Source organism: Pteropus vampyrus, unplaced genomic scaffold (assembly GCF_000151845.1).
Source record: "Pteropus vampyrus isolate Shadow unplaced genomic scaffold, Pvam_2.0 Scaffold225, whole genome shotgun sequence".
Lineage (NCBI taxonomy): Eukaryota > Metazoa > Chordata > Mammalia > Chiroptera > Pteropodidae > Pteropus > Pteropus vampyrus.
The window spans coordinates 1,968,189-1,981,273 of NW_011889006.1; the positions used below are offsets into that span (position 1 = coordinate 1,968,189).

General features: G+C 42.2%; 1 protein-coding gene across 6 annotated transcripts in view; it reads left to right on the forward strand.

The window, feature by feature from the left end:
* ANKS1A (ankyrin repeat and sterile alpha motif domain containing 1A) overlaps positions 1-13,085 on the forward strand; it is a 173,574-nt gene that overhangs the window by 66,907 nt on the left and 93,582 nt on the right. For 3 of the 6 annotated variants that reach the window (XM_011373502.2, XM_011373501.2, XM_011373500.2), the window contains exons 3-9: positions 328-484; positions 2,344-2,406; positions 8,739-9,035; positions 9,814-9,889; positions 10,174-10,275; positions 10,373-10,474; positions 11,634-11,830. In XM_011373502.2, the coding sequence (XP_011371804.1) occupies positions 328-484; positions 2,344-2,406; positions 8,739-9,035; positions 9,814-9,889; positions 10,174-10,275; positions 10,373-10,474; positions 11,634-11,830 (994 nt within the window). The remainder of the gene's footprint in view (positions 1-327; positions 485-2,343; positions 2,407-8,738; positions 9,036-9,813; positions 9,890-10,173; positions 10,276-10,372; positions 10,475-11,633; positions 11,831-13,085) is intronic. The other 3 variants (XM_011373504.2, XM_011373503.2, XM_023538472.1) reach the window with 1 other exon arrangement.

Consider the following 13,085-nt stretch of genomic DNA (forward strand, 5'->3'; position numbering starts at 1 on the left):
GAATGCTGTTTAAACATCACAAACAAGGAAACACTGCAAGATTTAGACAAGGAGACCAGACGTTTTGAAAATAATGGAAAATGGATGGATTATCCAGAAAGCCTAGATAAACTGGGAGGTGAAGTGTCATTGTAGTGTGATTCAGCCCCATAGCTCATGGAATAAAAGGAAGAGGCTGGGCCACGAGCTCTGGTAGAGATAGGGGAGCCAAATAAGATAATAGCTGTGAAGGGGTTTTGTGCTATACATATGTAAAGAGCTGTTAGTTGGAAAGACTTCTGAGTTCTGCAAAGTCATTATTAATTTTTTTTTTTTTTTGCCTTCTAGGGATGTGGTTGAGGTTCTTCTGAGGAACGATGCGCTGACCAACGTGGCTGATTCTAAAGGCTGTTACCCTCTGCACTTAGCAGCCTGGAAAGGAGATGCCCAGATAGTGCGGTTACTCATCCATCAAGGGCCCTCACACACCAAAGTCAATGAACAGGTCGGAAGGAAGAGAAGCTTTCTTCCATTTAGCTGTAGCCAAGACCCCAGCAGCCCCGTCACTGCCTTCATCCCACTGCTGACGTCTCAGGGAACCAGTTCTTCCATACCCTAAGAGGATTCCCCTCCTCTCAGCACTCCTCCTCTTGGTGCATCAGGGAGGCTTTACTCCGTGAGGATGCATTTATATGCATTTGAATCATGGATATTTGGAATAGTACTATAATAAAAATACGAATACTAACCTCTTGTGCAAAATTTGAAATAACACGGATCCTGCAAAATTGCTTAGAGTCCATTTCAAGCTGGGAGGCTTAATTAATTCCCATTTGTGCTTATGCCATTAGCCTGGTAATGCAGCTTTAGCTCCTGATGCATGCCATACTGTGTGAACCATGCTGTTGTTTTACATGCATCAGAACTTGCAGAAGTGGAAGTACTCAGCTGGTGCTGAAAAGTGAGCTCACAAAAACGTGAGTGGAGGTCAGGAGGGATTCAACAGAATGAAGATCATTTCCACAGTGTCCTCTAATGTTAATATAAGAGTGACCATGCTTTGACAAAGCAGAGATAATTTTTAGCAAATAAAAAAGGCAGCATTGGAGTAAAAATACCTTGCAATGGCCATGGACTTAGGCACTCTTGAGTCTATACTTTCTCTTCTTTACATTTATTACTTTGGAAAAGTTATACTTGAATTATGCACATTCTAGACAAGCCTCTTATAAAATACAACTCCATGTAGTTTGGATCTGAGAGGAGATGGGCTTTCCTTATATGATAAGCCATTCTCCTATCTTCCTCTCTGCTCTGAACTGAAGCAGGTACTTTTCTAAGTTGCTTGAATAAGAGAGATGTCATGCTTTCTCACCAAGTTTAGGACTTTTCCTAATGACTTTGCTGAGAGGAGATTGTTAAATTACCTGTAGAATTAGATCAGGGTTATTCCTCAAAAATTGGGGAAATCTTTCTTGCAAGTCCATCTGTCAGAGAGACCGTGCACACTCTCAGTGAGCTGTTAGGAGCATGACTTTGAATAAGAGGCGGATAGCATTACTCTGAGGTATGAGAAAATCAAAGCAGTGCTCCAAATGTCCCAATTTAGAGATGACGTGTATATAGCTGTTAATCAGCCTCCCTTTCCTCTGTTGGTTTGTAGTATCTGGATGGGTAAGCAATAGACATTTAAGATCATAAATGAGGATATTTTATAGCATTAGGAATGCAGATGGCCTCTTTAGAATGGCCTCTTTAGAATCTAAATGCGATTTACTCCTCCTGGCTAAAGTGACTCTAATTTCTTGTATCTGGAGGAAATTTATAAGGAAGTTTGCTTTTAAGTAATATTCCTCAATGTTGAAAACACAAGTCACCCATTCAAGTCCTTCTCATTTGAGCAATTTTCAGTAACTGTTTCTAATCCTGTCTTTGCTCACTTTTGCCTTGGAACACAGCTGCTTGGATTTTTGAGCCACCTGAGTATGCTAGCTTGTCCTTCTCACAGCCGCCTCCTGCCTGGCCTATCCATTGATAGTTGGGACACCAGCCCAGTGCTTTGAGTATCTGGCAGGCAGGTGGGTGGGGCAGGGGCTGGGCAGCACGGCTGCAGTAGCTTGAAGAAGCTAATGGATGTAGATAGTAGTGACAGTACTACATTAAAAACCATTGCTGTGGTTCCAGTTAGATGCTCGAATAGGAGGGGGTGATGATTGCCAAGCCCTGGAGATTATCTTCCCCAATAACTTCCTTTAGAGGCACACAGATCCAAGTTCTAGTGTTGGGCCCCCTCAGGGCTGTGCATTGCTTTGATATATTTCATCCATTTTATCATCACATTTTCTTTTCCTCTCCTTTTTGTAGAATGCTCTTGAGGTCAAAGAACTCAAAAAGTACGGCCCCTTTGACCCTTATATCAATGCCAAGGTGTGTACTTTGCTGCCAGGATTCCTCTGCATCATTTCTTCAAGCTACACTTTCTCTTTGGTCCTCTCTGGCTTCCACTCTTGTCCACTCAGGCTCCTCCTCACCACCCTGACTGTTGTCTGCTTCAGCCCATCTGCCTTTGGCTTGTCTGAGAGTGGGGAGTGGGAAAATGCAGGTTCAGTGGGTTTTGTTTTTGTTTTTAGGATCCATACTAATTCTGGAAAGGTTAGGTGCTTTTTCTGGAATGGCTGAAAAGCTTAGAAGTGGCAGAAGTGGGGAAAAAAGGTGGAACCATGCGTGCATAGTTTACTATTGTGATTTCTAAAATTTAAATTCAAAAACAATTAAAAGATGTCAAATTAGCTTACTTTTTGAGAAGCACAGAAAAATGATTCATTTTTATTTCCTGGATTAAAAAATTATTCTTAGTCTGTCTTCTATGTTTCTTTTGAAGTAAAATCTGATTTTCAATAGCTTGTGGTAATTGTATGGGGGAGAGGGCATGGGTGACTTAAGAGCTGTTGCTTGTGGCTCCCCTCTCATTTCCTTGAGTTTGTGCATTTCTGCCTGGGGCTTTAAAGCCTCTGCCTCTTCTCCCTAGCCACTTAGCCTCTCTCTCTGCTTGGTCACTCTTGGCCTTTGGAAGGACTCTAAAATAGAAAATGAAGTTGCAGGGCCAAGCGGGACACTTCTGTTGCGTCTTGCTGTGAGGCCGGGACTGGTAATATATTGTCTTATAGGCCTGGTGACGAACTGCCCCGCTCTGCTGTGCTCACTGCCCCTCTAGCCTCTACCGCATCGGGCAGCAGAGTATGTGGGTCGGGTGATGATGTTAGCCTCTTTCCTCAGCGCTCTTACCTGCTGTTTCTGATTCCGAGTTTTCATTCAGATGAGGTTTGCTTTTTGGCAACAATCTGGAGTTTAGTTGAGTCACTGCATTACTCACACTAGCTGCCTTTCACTTGCTCCGAATTCAGCAGCCTTAGGGAAGGGAAATATAAGGTACTTCTACATGTTTCCAAAAGCAAGGCAGGATGTGAGGGCACTCTGGCTGCGACATCTGTCACCCCATTGATCGCCAGGGTTGATTCGGCTGATCTGGCTGGCTAGGCAGGTGTCCCCTTCCTCCCTCACCACTCCATGTGCGTCCCTCCCAAAGCTGCACACTCGGTCGAAGAGGACGACCTTCCCTGATAGAAGAGAGGACCGTTCTTCGGTCAAGGGTATAGGAGTAGCTGCGCTCCCCTACTAGAACCTCCAAACAAGCTCTCAGAAGCAAGCCAGATATTTTATGTTCTTTGAGAAATCCTGATTTAGCAAATGAAGCCCTTTACTGACTGAACCTAGGCAGGCTCTGTGAAAGATTTTCTTCAGCTGTTGGGCCTCATTGTTGGAGAAACAGTTTGATCTGGGATAGTGGAACACGTTAGCTTTTGTTTTGGCCCACTCTTCAAATTCTGTTTTTTAATCTTCAAAATAGGAAGATACTCTGTTTTAGTTTTCTTCTTTTTTTTTTTGAAAGTGACAGAGAACTCTCACAGGTCACGGTCTTTCAAGTGAGACCTGAATGCAAATTCTATGCTATCACTTATTTGGTTTTGTTGACTTGAGTGAGTTTCTTTCTCTCTCTGAGCCTCAGTTTACTATTTAATTTGGTGGATTGTTTTGGAGTTTAAATAGGATAATGTACATAAAGTAAAAATATCTGGTAATTTTAAAAGGAATACATAATGTGATATTTCTGAAATGCATTTTGAAATTTGTTCTTTGTTGCTGGTGGGTGAAACATAATGGAACATTGCTCAATGAGTCTGTTCAGGGTTTTATTTTGGGGGGAAGCACCTCAAAGTGATTGCTTTCCCACTCTGCAGTTAGTTCAGTTAGCTTGTAAAGCTCTGATTAAAGGGTAGGACTTGGGTTCTTGAAAGCACATTTTCCTACCCCTTGATTTTGCACACATAAAAGAAAATTTGTCTAACCAGAATAAGAATATACTTCTCTCCTTGGAAATACTACCCTTTCCCCGCTCCCCCGACCTCCACCCCCAGGGCAACCAATGCTCAACGGATAAAGCTGTTTGGGTTGTGCTAAGAATGCAAACTCTTCTTGAGCTGATTTGATCCTGACCTCCCTAGGTATTTTCCTGACCCGACTTAGGGTTTTTATTGACCTGGCTTGTGTTTAGGAATTGCTTTGCTAAAGGACTTTTATGGGCTAAGTAGTAGCAGGCACCTGTGGAAATGGAAGATGTCTCAGGTGCCTTCTTGGGGAGTGGAGGTAGTTTTCATGAGCTTTCATTCTTCCTCTTTGACCTGCGGAGCTTTCCTTTTTCACAAGTCAGAATAAATCAGTCCAAACATAAATCATCCTTAGCTAAAGTGGAATCATTAAAATTGTTTTTTACCCTCTAAGTTAAATAATTTTAACTTAATTCGAATAGCATAAGATGAACAACAATCATATTTGTTTTAGTGTAGATCTATTTTTCTGTACACTTAAAAATTATTCAGTCTTAGAGCTGGAAGAGGCCTGGAAGTTATATAGACCAGTTGTGTCCGCATGTTGCTCAGCTTGTCTGTGTCAGAATGGTTGTGTCAGAATACCTAGCAAGCTTTTATAAAACTTTTAATTTGGAGAAAATTTCCAATTTTAATATAAAATCTATGTTCAAATTTCACTAATTGCCTCAGTAATGTCCCCTGGAACAATTTCTTTCTGGTCCAGGATCAAATCCAGGATCATACATAACGTGAGTCAGTTCCTCAGGCGCTCATGACATTGACAATTTTGAAGAGTACAGGCCTGTTGTTTTGTTGACCGTCCCTCAGTTTGAGTTTATCAGATATTGCCTCGATTCAGGTTATACATTTTTGGCAAGGATGCCACAGGAGTAATGTTATGTCCTTTTTAGTGCATCACATCACAAGGCACATGATGTCAGTTTGTCTCATTCTTGATAATGATGAATGATTGCTTGGTTAAGTTGGTACCTGCTAGGTTGGTAAGCTTTCGAATAATAGTTTTCCTGGGCTTTACCTTCTGAGGTGCTATCCTGGCAAGTCTGGGCTAGGACTTAGCTGCTTTTAAGTTCCATGTAATTCCTAAACGAAGCCAGTTTGAGAACCGCTGAGTTAAGCCAACTTTCCACTCAGAGCAGGAGTCTTCTCTCACCTAAAATGTGGGCCATCTATCTCTTATTTTACTTGTTTGTTTATTTCTCCTAGTAACAAACAGAATTATTCTCCTGAGATTCCACCGATTTTTGATTTCTTATGCTTGGTTGACATCTGTCTTTCTAAACCTTCTATCTGTTGGTCAAAGTTCTGCCTTCTAGAACGTTACAGAGTAAGTCTAACTTATTCCACATGAAGGACTCAGTTCTCATGTTTCTCCTGTATCTTCTAAATCTCAGTAGACGTAGTTTGTCCTTTTGTTCCAATTTCGGTATATTTCTATTGCCTATACCATTATTGCTACAGAGGGCTGTAACCCGAGTGTCCCTAACTTAGGTATCTGTCAACAATGGACAGGAGTGCAGTTGGGCTGTAATCTAAGTACTGGGAGGTGATGGTTTTGAATAGTTCCAAGAAGAGAAAAGCCATGGAAATGTTTCTGTATGGTTTTCTGCTGCTTGTAGTGTGTGTGTATGTGTAAATGCATAAATATAATGGATTTAAACATTGAATGAGATCTCTGGATATAAAGGGTGTTGGGGGCTTTTTTTTATTAGAAGTACTGATCATAGCAAGGAAAAATGAAAGTGATCTCAAGATGGGCAAGAATGGAGACTTTGTGAAAGACTTTGGAGAAAATTGGGATATTTCATCTCAGTCCCTTTCCTCAGACCAGATACATAGTAATATGATTCTGGGAACTCTTGAGGTGTTGTGAGCACCTGTGCTGCAATTTGGAAGGTGTGAAAGAGAAGGATTCCAGGTGGCTATGAGTCTGTGCACTCCTTGGAATCCCTCCTCTTCTTGTGGGTCCATGCATCAACGCTTAGTGAGTTCCTGCCCTGATAATTGTCAGGCTCAAAGGGGAAATTGTAGTAAGAGCTCATTGTGATGGCCTGCATTGAATTTGAGAGATGTGCTCACCACAGGCATAAACTCAAGATTATTATAGTGAACAGACTGTATCTGGCAAGAGTGAAACACAAGTAAGATGCTTCCTACACTGCGAATATGAGCGTAATGTTCTGCAGAGATGTGGTTAGGCCATTTTTAACATAGGTGGGAAATTTGCCTAGTAGTGATCAAGACCTTGCCTTTTTATAGCAAGGCAGCTTTTTGGCAGCTGCCTTAGTTCTGGCAAAAAAACAAACAAACGGAAGACTTTTTTTTCTTGCTGGATAGTAGAATTTTACAGTTCTTCAGGCCCTCATGGTATGCTTTTTACCAAGTCAAGGACAGATTATTCTGGTAGTTGGGAGACAACTTGGATATAAAAGGAACAACAATATCTGTTTCAGAGCAAACAAGGTTTTCTGGATTGGAATTTTAATAAGAATAAGCTGACTTTCTTGGCCCTTGCTGTCATGCTAATCTTGAGATATAAAACCCTGAGAATCCTCTTAAACTTCTTTGGATTGCCACTTGGCCCCAGGATCACTCTACAGAAGGCTCCTGTGAGTTTTCTTTTCATCATGAGAAAGTGAAGTGACAGCTCTTAAGTTTGCTCAGGGTACTCATGCCATAGCTTAATACGAATTGGGAATTCCAAATGAGTGTCCTAAATGGTTTTTTGGCACAGGAAATCCCAAGGATTTACTTTCTACCTAGCATTTCCCCTTCTCTCCAGACTTTTAAGTTGACATGGAATTTGCTCCTTGGACCGAGTTGTACCACAAGAGGCTGTTGCTAAGTGGCTGTGTCTTTGGCCAGTGAAGGTGTCTGCACTTTCTCAGCTGCTGTTCTCCTGAGTCACGTTTGAACTCAGTGCTGTGTCCTCTGTTTATCTGTGTGCATTTATCTTGCATGTGGCTCCTGCTACCACCTTTCTACCCATATTTCATTTTAAAAATTTCTTTGCTATCCTTCTGGCCTTTTGGGACCTTGTTCCCAGCAGCTCTGGATCTTCCTGGTACAATTGGTGTAGCTGGAAAAAATGATGCAGTCAAATGCCAGATCAAAAGCAGATGGAATTGCATGCATGCTTGGGTAACTTCTAGTCTGTTATTTTTAATGTCATTAATTGAATTAAATCAATTGTGGAAACATTAATTTTTACCTTTTGACCACTGAAAGGTGCATAATATTGATTTGATGGACAACTCCCCTCGTAAGCTTTGTTTCCCTAAAATAGCAGAAGCCTCCTGAATAAATTCAGGACTCTCAAAATCTTATGAGACAATTATTTTCATTAGTGCTTTTAAAAAGGAAAGGTCATGGAAATCACTTTATTCCTGCTCTAATTATACATTGTCAGTAGTAGTAAAAGAAAGAGCATAATTGGAATAATTAACAGTTTGCTTTTGATGATTGAAAAACCACAAACTTCTCCTGTTTTATCCCATGTTCTACCTTTAGTTTGAAGCAAAATTGGCATTAAAGGACCATGGGGTTATAAATTCGAATTGATGGCAGTGTTACAATTTTGAATATTTTGCACCTCTCACACAAAACATTCCAGTGTCTGATTGAAGAAGTGCTACCCTGTGCTGTAGATTCTGCATGCATGGATTGGTACAGGCTTCTGGAATAGGCACAGGGCAGCATCAGGGTCCCATATTCCTCTGTGACTGGGCTCAGGTGCCTCCCTCCCCTGGAAATGGCTGTTTGCTGATATCTTGAGAGTGACTTTTGGTGCTCTGCTCTGTTACTTTCATTGTTGGCTGGTTGATTTGCATGCAAGAAGCTAAGCAGAAGACACTCTTTCATAAAAGCTTGTGTGTGAATCAATGGATGGTCAACAAATGAAGAATCAGAACCACAGGGTTGACTAAATATAAATTATAAAACCAGTTGAAGTTTAAAATGAATCAATGGCAGTGATATTATTGGCATTTGTCTGTGCCAGGGCTTCTACCCAAGACCTGCCACATTCCCTAGATTGCTCTCTTTACAATCTGGAGACACTTCCTTCACAGCACAAAGGAGGCTGCAAATGCTAAGGAGATGACTGCTCCCCTCTTGCAGTAATTGGGGCAAGACGTGGCTGATTAGAGCAGTTGAGCTTGTTCACAGGGGAGTATGTCTAGATTCAGACTGACTTCTATTAGTCCCCAAGTATTGCTGCTATTTTTCTCATTTAAATTTCATTGGTTTTATGTGTGATTGTCCTAGTCATATGCCAGTCACCGTTCTGATGTGATCTGCTTGTTAACTCTTTAGAACAATGACAACGAGACGGCCCTGCATTGTGCAGCACAGTATGGCCACACGGAGGTGGTGAAGGTCCTCTTAGAGGAGCTAACAGACCCCACCATGCGCAACAACAAATTTGAGACACCTCTGGACCTGGCTGCGCTCTACGGGAGACTGGAGGTGGTGAAGATGCTCCTCAATGCACACCCCAACCTCTTGAGCTGCAACACTAAGAAGCACACCCCTCTGCACTTGGCGGCAAGGAATGGCCACAGAGCTGTGGTCCAGGTGCTCCTGGATGCTGGCATGGATAGCAACTACCAGGTAGCTGGACCAGTAGACCTCCCAGGCTCAAGGGACTTAGTCATTTTAGAAAAGGCATAAGTACCATGCTGCTGGGCTGTGTTATTATTTAGCACGTTCCGCGTCACATGTCAGATGCTTCCTTCCATTCGTTGACTCATTTTACTGTGAAACTTTAGAGACAAACTCCCCAGTGAGTTTGTTTTTTTTTCTTTTTAGGGTTAAAATATAATCATTATACCCTGAAAAGATGTGATTATGGACAAGCTCTCGAAAATAGAAAGTTTCATTATCTTTCTATACATGTGTTCCCACTGCCACCATTTAGCACCTCCAAAATCCCATCAACTTGATTTTGCCAACAGGAGACTTAGCATTTCCTGTGGCTTTTCACTTTTGCTTCATTCAGATGAATGAAAGTCCTTAGGCTTTGCATTGACCAAACCACACTTGAAGTTAAGGTGTTTTTTTTCCCCTTGTACTTTTCTTTTCATTATTCCTTACACCCAGGAAGGTGGAGTTTTGAGGCGTTTTACCAATGGGTGGCTCCAAGAGTAACTGTGCCGTTAGTCACGTGTGGCCTGCTGGTGGCACAGCAAACACCCTTGATGTACAGGCCATGATTGTGGTTTTGGAATCCAGACAAGAAAAATAGGAAAGATAATGACAGGGGACTTTGTGTGGTTTATTTTATTTTCCTGTCCCTTCTTGTCTATGTTCCGTTTGTCGTGTTAAGCCACGCCAAAACTGGGTCACTTTTCTGATGACATGCTGCTCTGCGCTCTCGTTTGCTTTCCAGACGGAGAAGGGCAGTGCTTTGCATGAGGCTGCTTTGTTTGGCAAGACCGATGTGGTGCAAATCCTGCTGGCTGCAGGTGAGAGGTCGGCAGCACTCTTGTCTACACAGCATGCCAGGGTTGGGATTGTTTCTCTCTAGCCTCCCTGGAGGGAGATTTTTGCTGGCTGCATTTGAACCCAATGTATGTATGTCTCCACTGATTGCAAATGTATGAATTGTTCATGAATAGCTGGATTAAATGGCTTTGGATGAAAAATGTTGGTCGTGCTGCTGGGACTGTTAGGTGTCCTGGAATTTGACCCTCATTGAGGCTCACTTGAAAATGCTCACTCCACTGGTCTACCTGGTGTGCCTTTCTAGGAATTGATGTCAACATAAAAGATAACCGTGGACTGACTGCCCTAGACACTGTCCAAGAACTGCCTTCTCAAAAGAGCCAGCAGATAGCAGCACTTATCGAAGGTATCAGTCCATCTCCCTGTCGGGGTGACCAGAGGACACACTAGCCAAACCAAGGCATTTGCATTTGGTGCAGCTTTTTTTTTGTTTTTCCATGTAGATCACATGACCGGAAAAAGAAGTGCAAAAGAGGTAGATAAAACTCCCACACCCCAGCCACCTCTCATCTCCAGTATGGACTCCACATCCCAGAAGTCTCACGGTAAGGTGGCTCTTCTCTGCCAGCAAAGGGGCTCTCGGCTCGAAAAGAGTTGAACGTTCTTTAGCAAAATGGAAAATCTTAATTTAAATAATAATTTCAGGGAGTTAGGGGTACTTAATAAGTTCATATTCAAATTCATTTTTTCCCAACTACTATATGAAGTTTTATTGAATATAGCTTAGGCCTTCGACAGCAGACCTCTTCTTTCCTACTTTATTTTATTCTTTACTTTCACAGTTGGCTCTGTGAGATCTATTTTGGGATGTGTAGTAGACAAGATAATTTCAAGATAAATTCAAATCTCAGTGAAACCTTTTTTCCTAACACACACTATAGTGTCTTGAGCGTAGTTGGCCCACAGTAAATATTTAATGTCATCTGGTTGGTAGATGTGCATCTGGAAGATTTTGGTAACATATCATTTGGCTTATAAATTTGGTCTGGGTGCTAGCTTAGGTAGTCCAGCCTCCACGGTACTGCCAGGATCCACCTTTTCAGATTTATTGAGCAGCCTTTTGGATCCTAGGTGTGATGAATGAGAAAGATAAAATACTGACCGACACCTTCCCCACACACACATCACAATAAAAAAATCTAGAGAAACAGAACAAAGCCAGACACTAAAATGGAAAAGGGATTTTTCTAAGGAGTACAGAAATACAAGGGTTAAAGTGTACTCAGTCTGTCTTTACTGTGGAGTACTTGTTCTCTCCCTATCACATTTTTTCTGACCTCATAATCTAATAATGGGATTAGTAATTCACTAAACTATTAGCTTTTAAGGATTTGTTGGTTATAGTTTTGACTATTTGCAGTGACCCAGAGATCCCTGTTCTATAACAGTTGGTAATTTTGCAGTCATAAGCTTGGATCCCAGATACTCTGAGGTTTGTAGTTACCTAGTGAGTGAGTCTAACAGCTGTTCAGTGCCTCTGTCTCAGAAAGGCTTCGTCATCCTCTATTTTGCTTGAGCACATGGAGGCTCTTATCAAGAATTTTAAGGATTACTTAAGTAGTTTAGTTGTACTTTGCTACATTTTATGGTTTAAGTTTATGCTATCATGATGTTGAGGTATTTGGGAATTTGGATTGTCGCAGTGGTTGGAAACTTGAGATTGTGCTCTACTTTTCATTGACTCTTCTCTAACCGCCTCTCCAGGTGACGTGGAGAAATCAGTGACTGAACTGATCATCGATTTTGACACAAATGCTGAAGAGGAGGATCCCTATGAGGCGCTGTGCAATGCTGTCTCCTGTCATTCCTTGGACAGCATGGCCAGCGGGCGATCATCTGACCTAGACTCCATGAACAAGGAGGCTGAGGCAGCAGGAGTGAAAGCTGCTGGAGTGAGGCCTGTATGTGGCCTGGGGCCCTCAGCAACCTGGGGGTTTTGTTGCCCGCTGTGCTCCTGTGTGGGGCTAGGGGGAAGAGTGTGACCCCTAGTGCCAGCTGGCAAGTCAGAGACCTGGATCCTCCTCCCCTGTTGTCCTGGGGCTTTGCCACGTCTCCCTCTTACTGTGGTAGCACTGAGGTAGAATTTTGGTTTTTCCAATTTCAATGTAACCCGTTTGCATCTTTCTATTACTTTTTGGCCTTAGAACAAATTATTTCTAGTTAGTCTTAGTGCTGTCTCTGTCTTTGGGTCTTTGCTATATTCTGTGTTTTTTCTCTCTGGAGAGCAGTTCAGATGGTGAAAGAGCTCAGTGAAATAAGTTTCTGTCTGACCTGAGTACATGCTCACCTTCCATTTGCCCTCAAAGAATTATCTGTTTGGGTCTGGACAGATTTCTGTATTTTTCAGGGTTGTAGCAAGATTTGATCAGACATCGCATGTGTTAATATGTTGCTCTCCTGTTTTTCCTAGTGATTATAACCCTTCCATCCACTGAAATCATAGGATGAGGACAGCCCTGAATTCTTCCTTCTCAAGGCCTACCTTCTTGTCTTATTGCTTCTTTCTCTGGTATTTGCTTCTACTTCTGGCCTTGTACATTGTTCTTCAGACTCCTTACCCCCGTTTTCTCACCTGGGGTTTTACTGTGTGCCTAAGCCTGAATGAGTGGTCCCATTGACCTTCCTTCCTGCATGGCAGGCATAGTAATTTGAGGTTTTGAGCTCTGTGATTTTATTAAACTGGCCATTGCTCTAACAGGATCCCAGTGATAATCTCACCTTGAGGCATATTTTCATGTGTATATTATTTCTTCTTGTTGGAGAGGCTGACTTTTTCCTTTCGGTCTGAATCCAGCTTATGACCATTTTGATGATCTTTTAGCTGCTAGGTGATCCTTGGGCTTTCCAGGTGTGCCCTGGGAGTGGCGTGATGTTTCTTGGTGCTCTTTTCTGTTAGCCTCCTTGCCCTGCCCTTGATGAGACCCTGCATTTCAGTACGGATTTTGGAAAGGCTCACCAGCCTTGTGGTAGCCCACTAGAGAGGGTATGATCAAGGACTGTGGTAAAACTTGTGAGCAGTGAAAGCCAATGCATACGCGGAGCACCACTGGTATTGTGCTTCTGTAGACAGAGCAAGTTTTTTTCACTTCTGTTGCTGTTAGATACAAATGAATTAAGCAAATCCACCTGTGGAGGAAAGGCGTTGCTTAAGTGGTA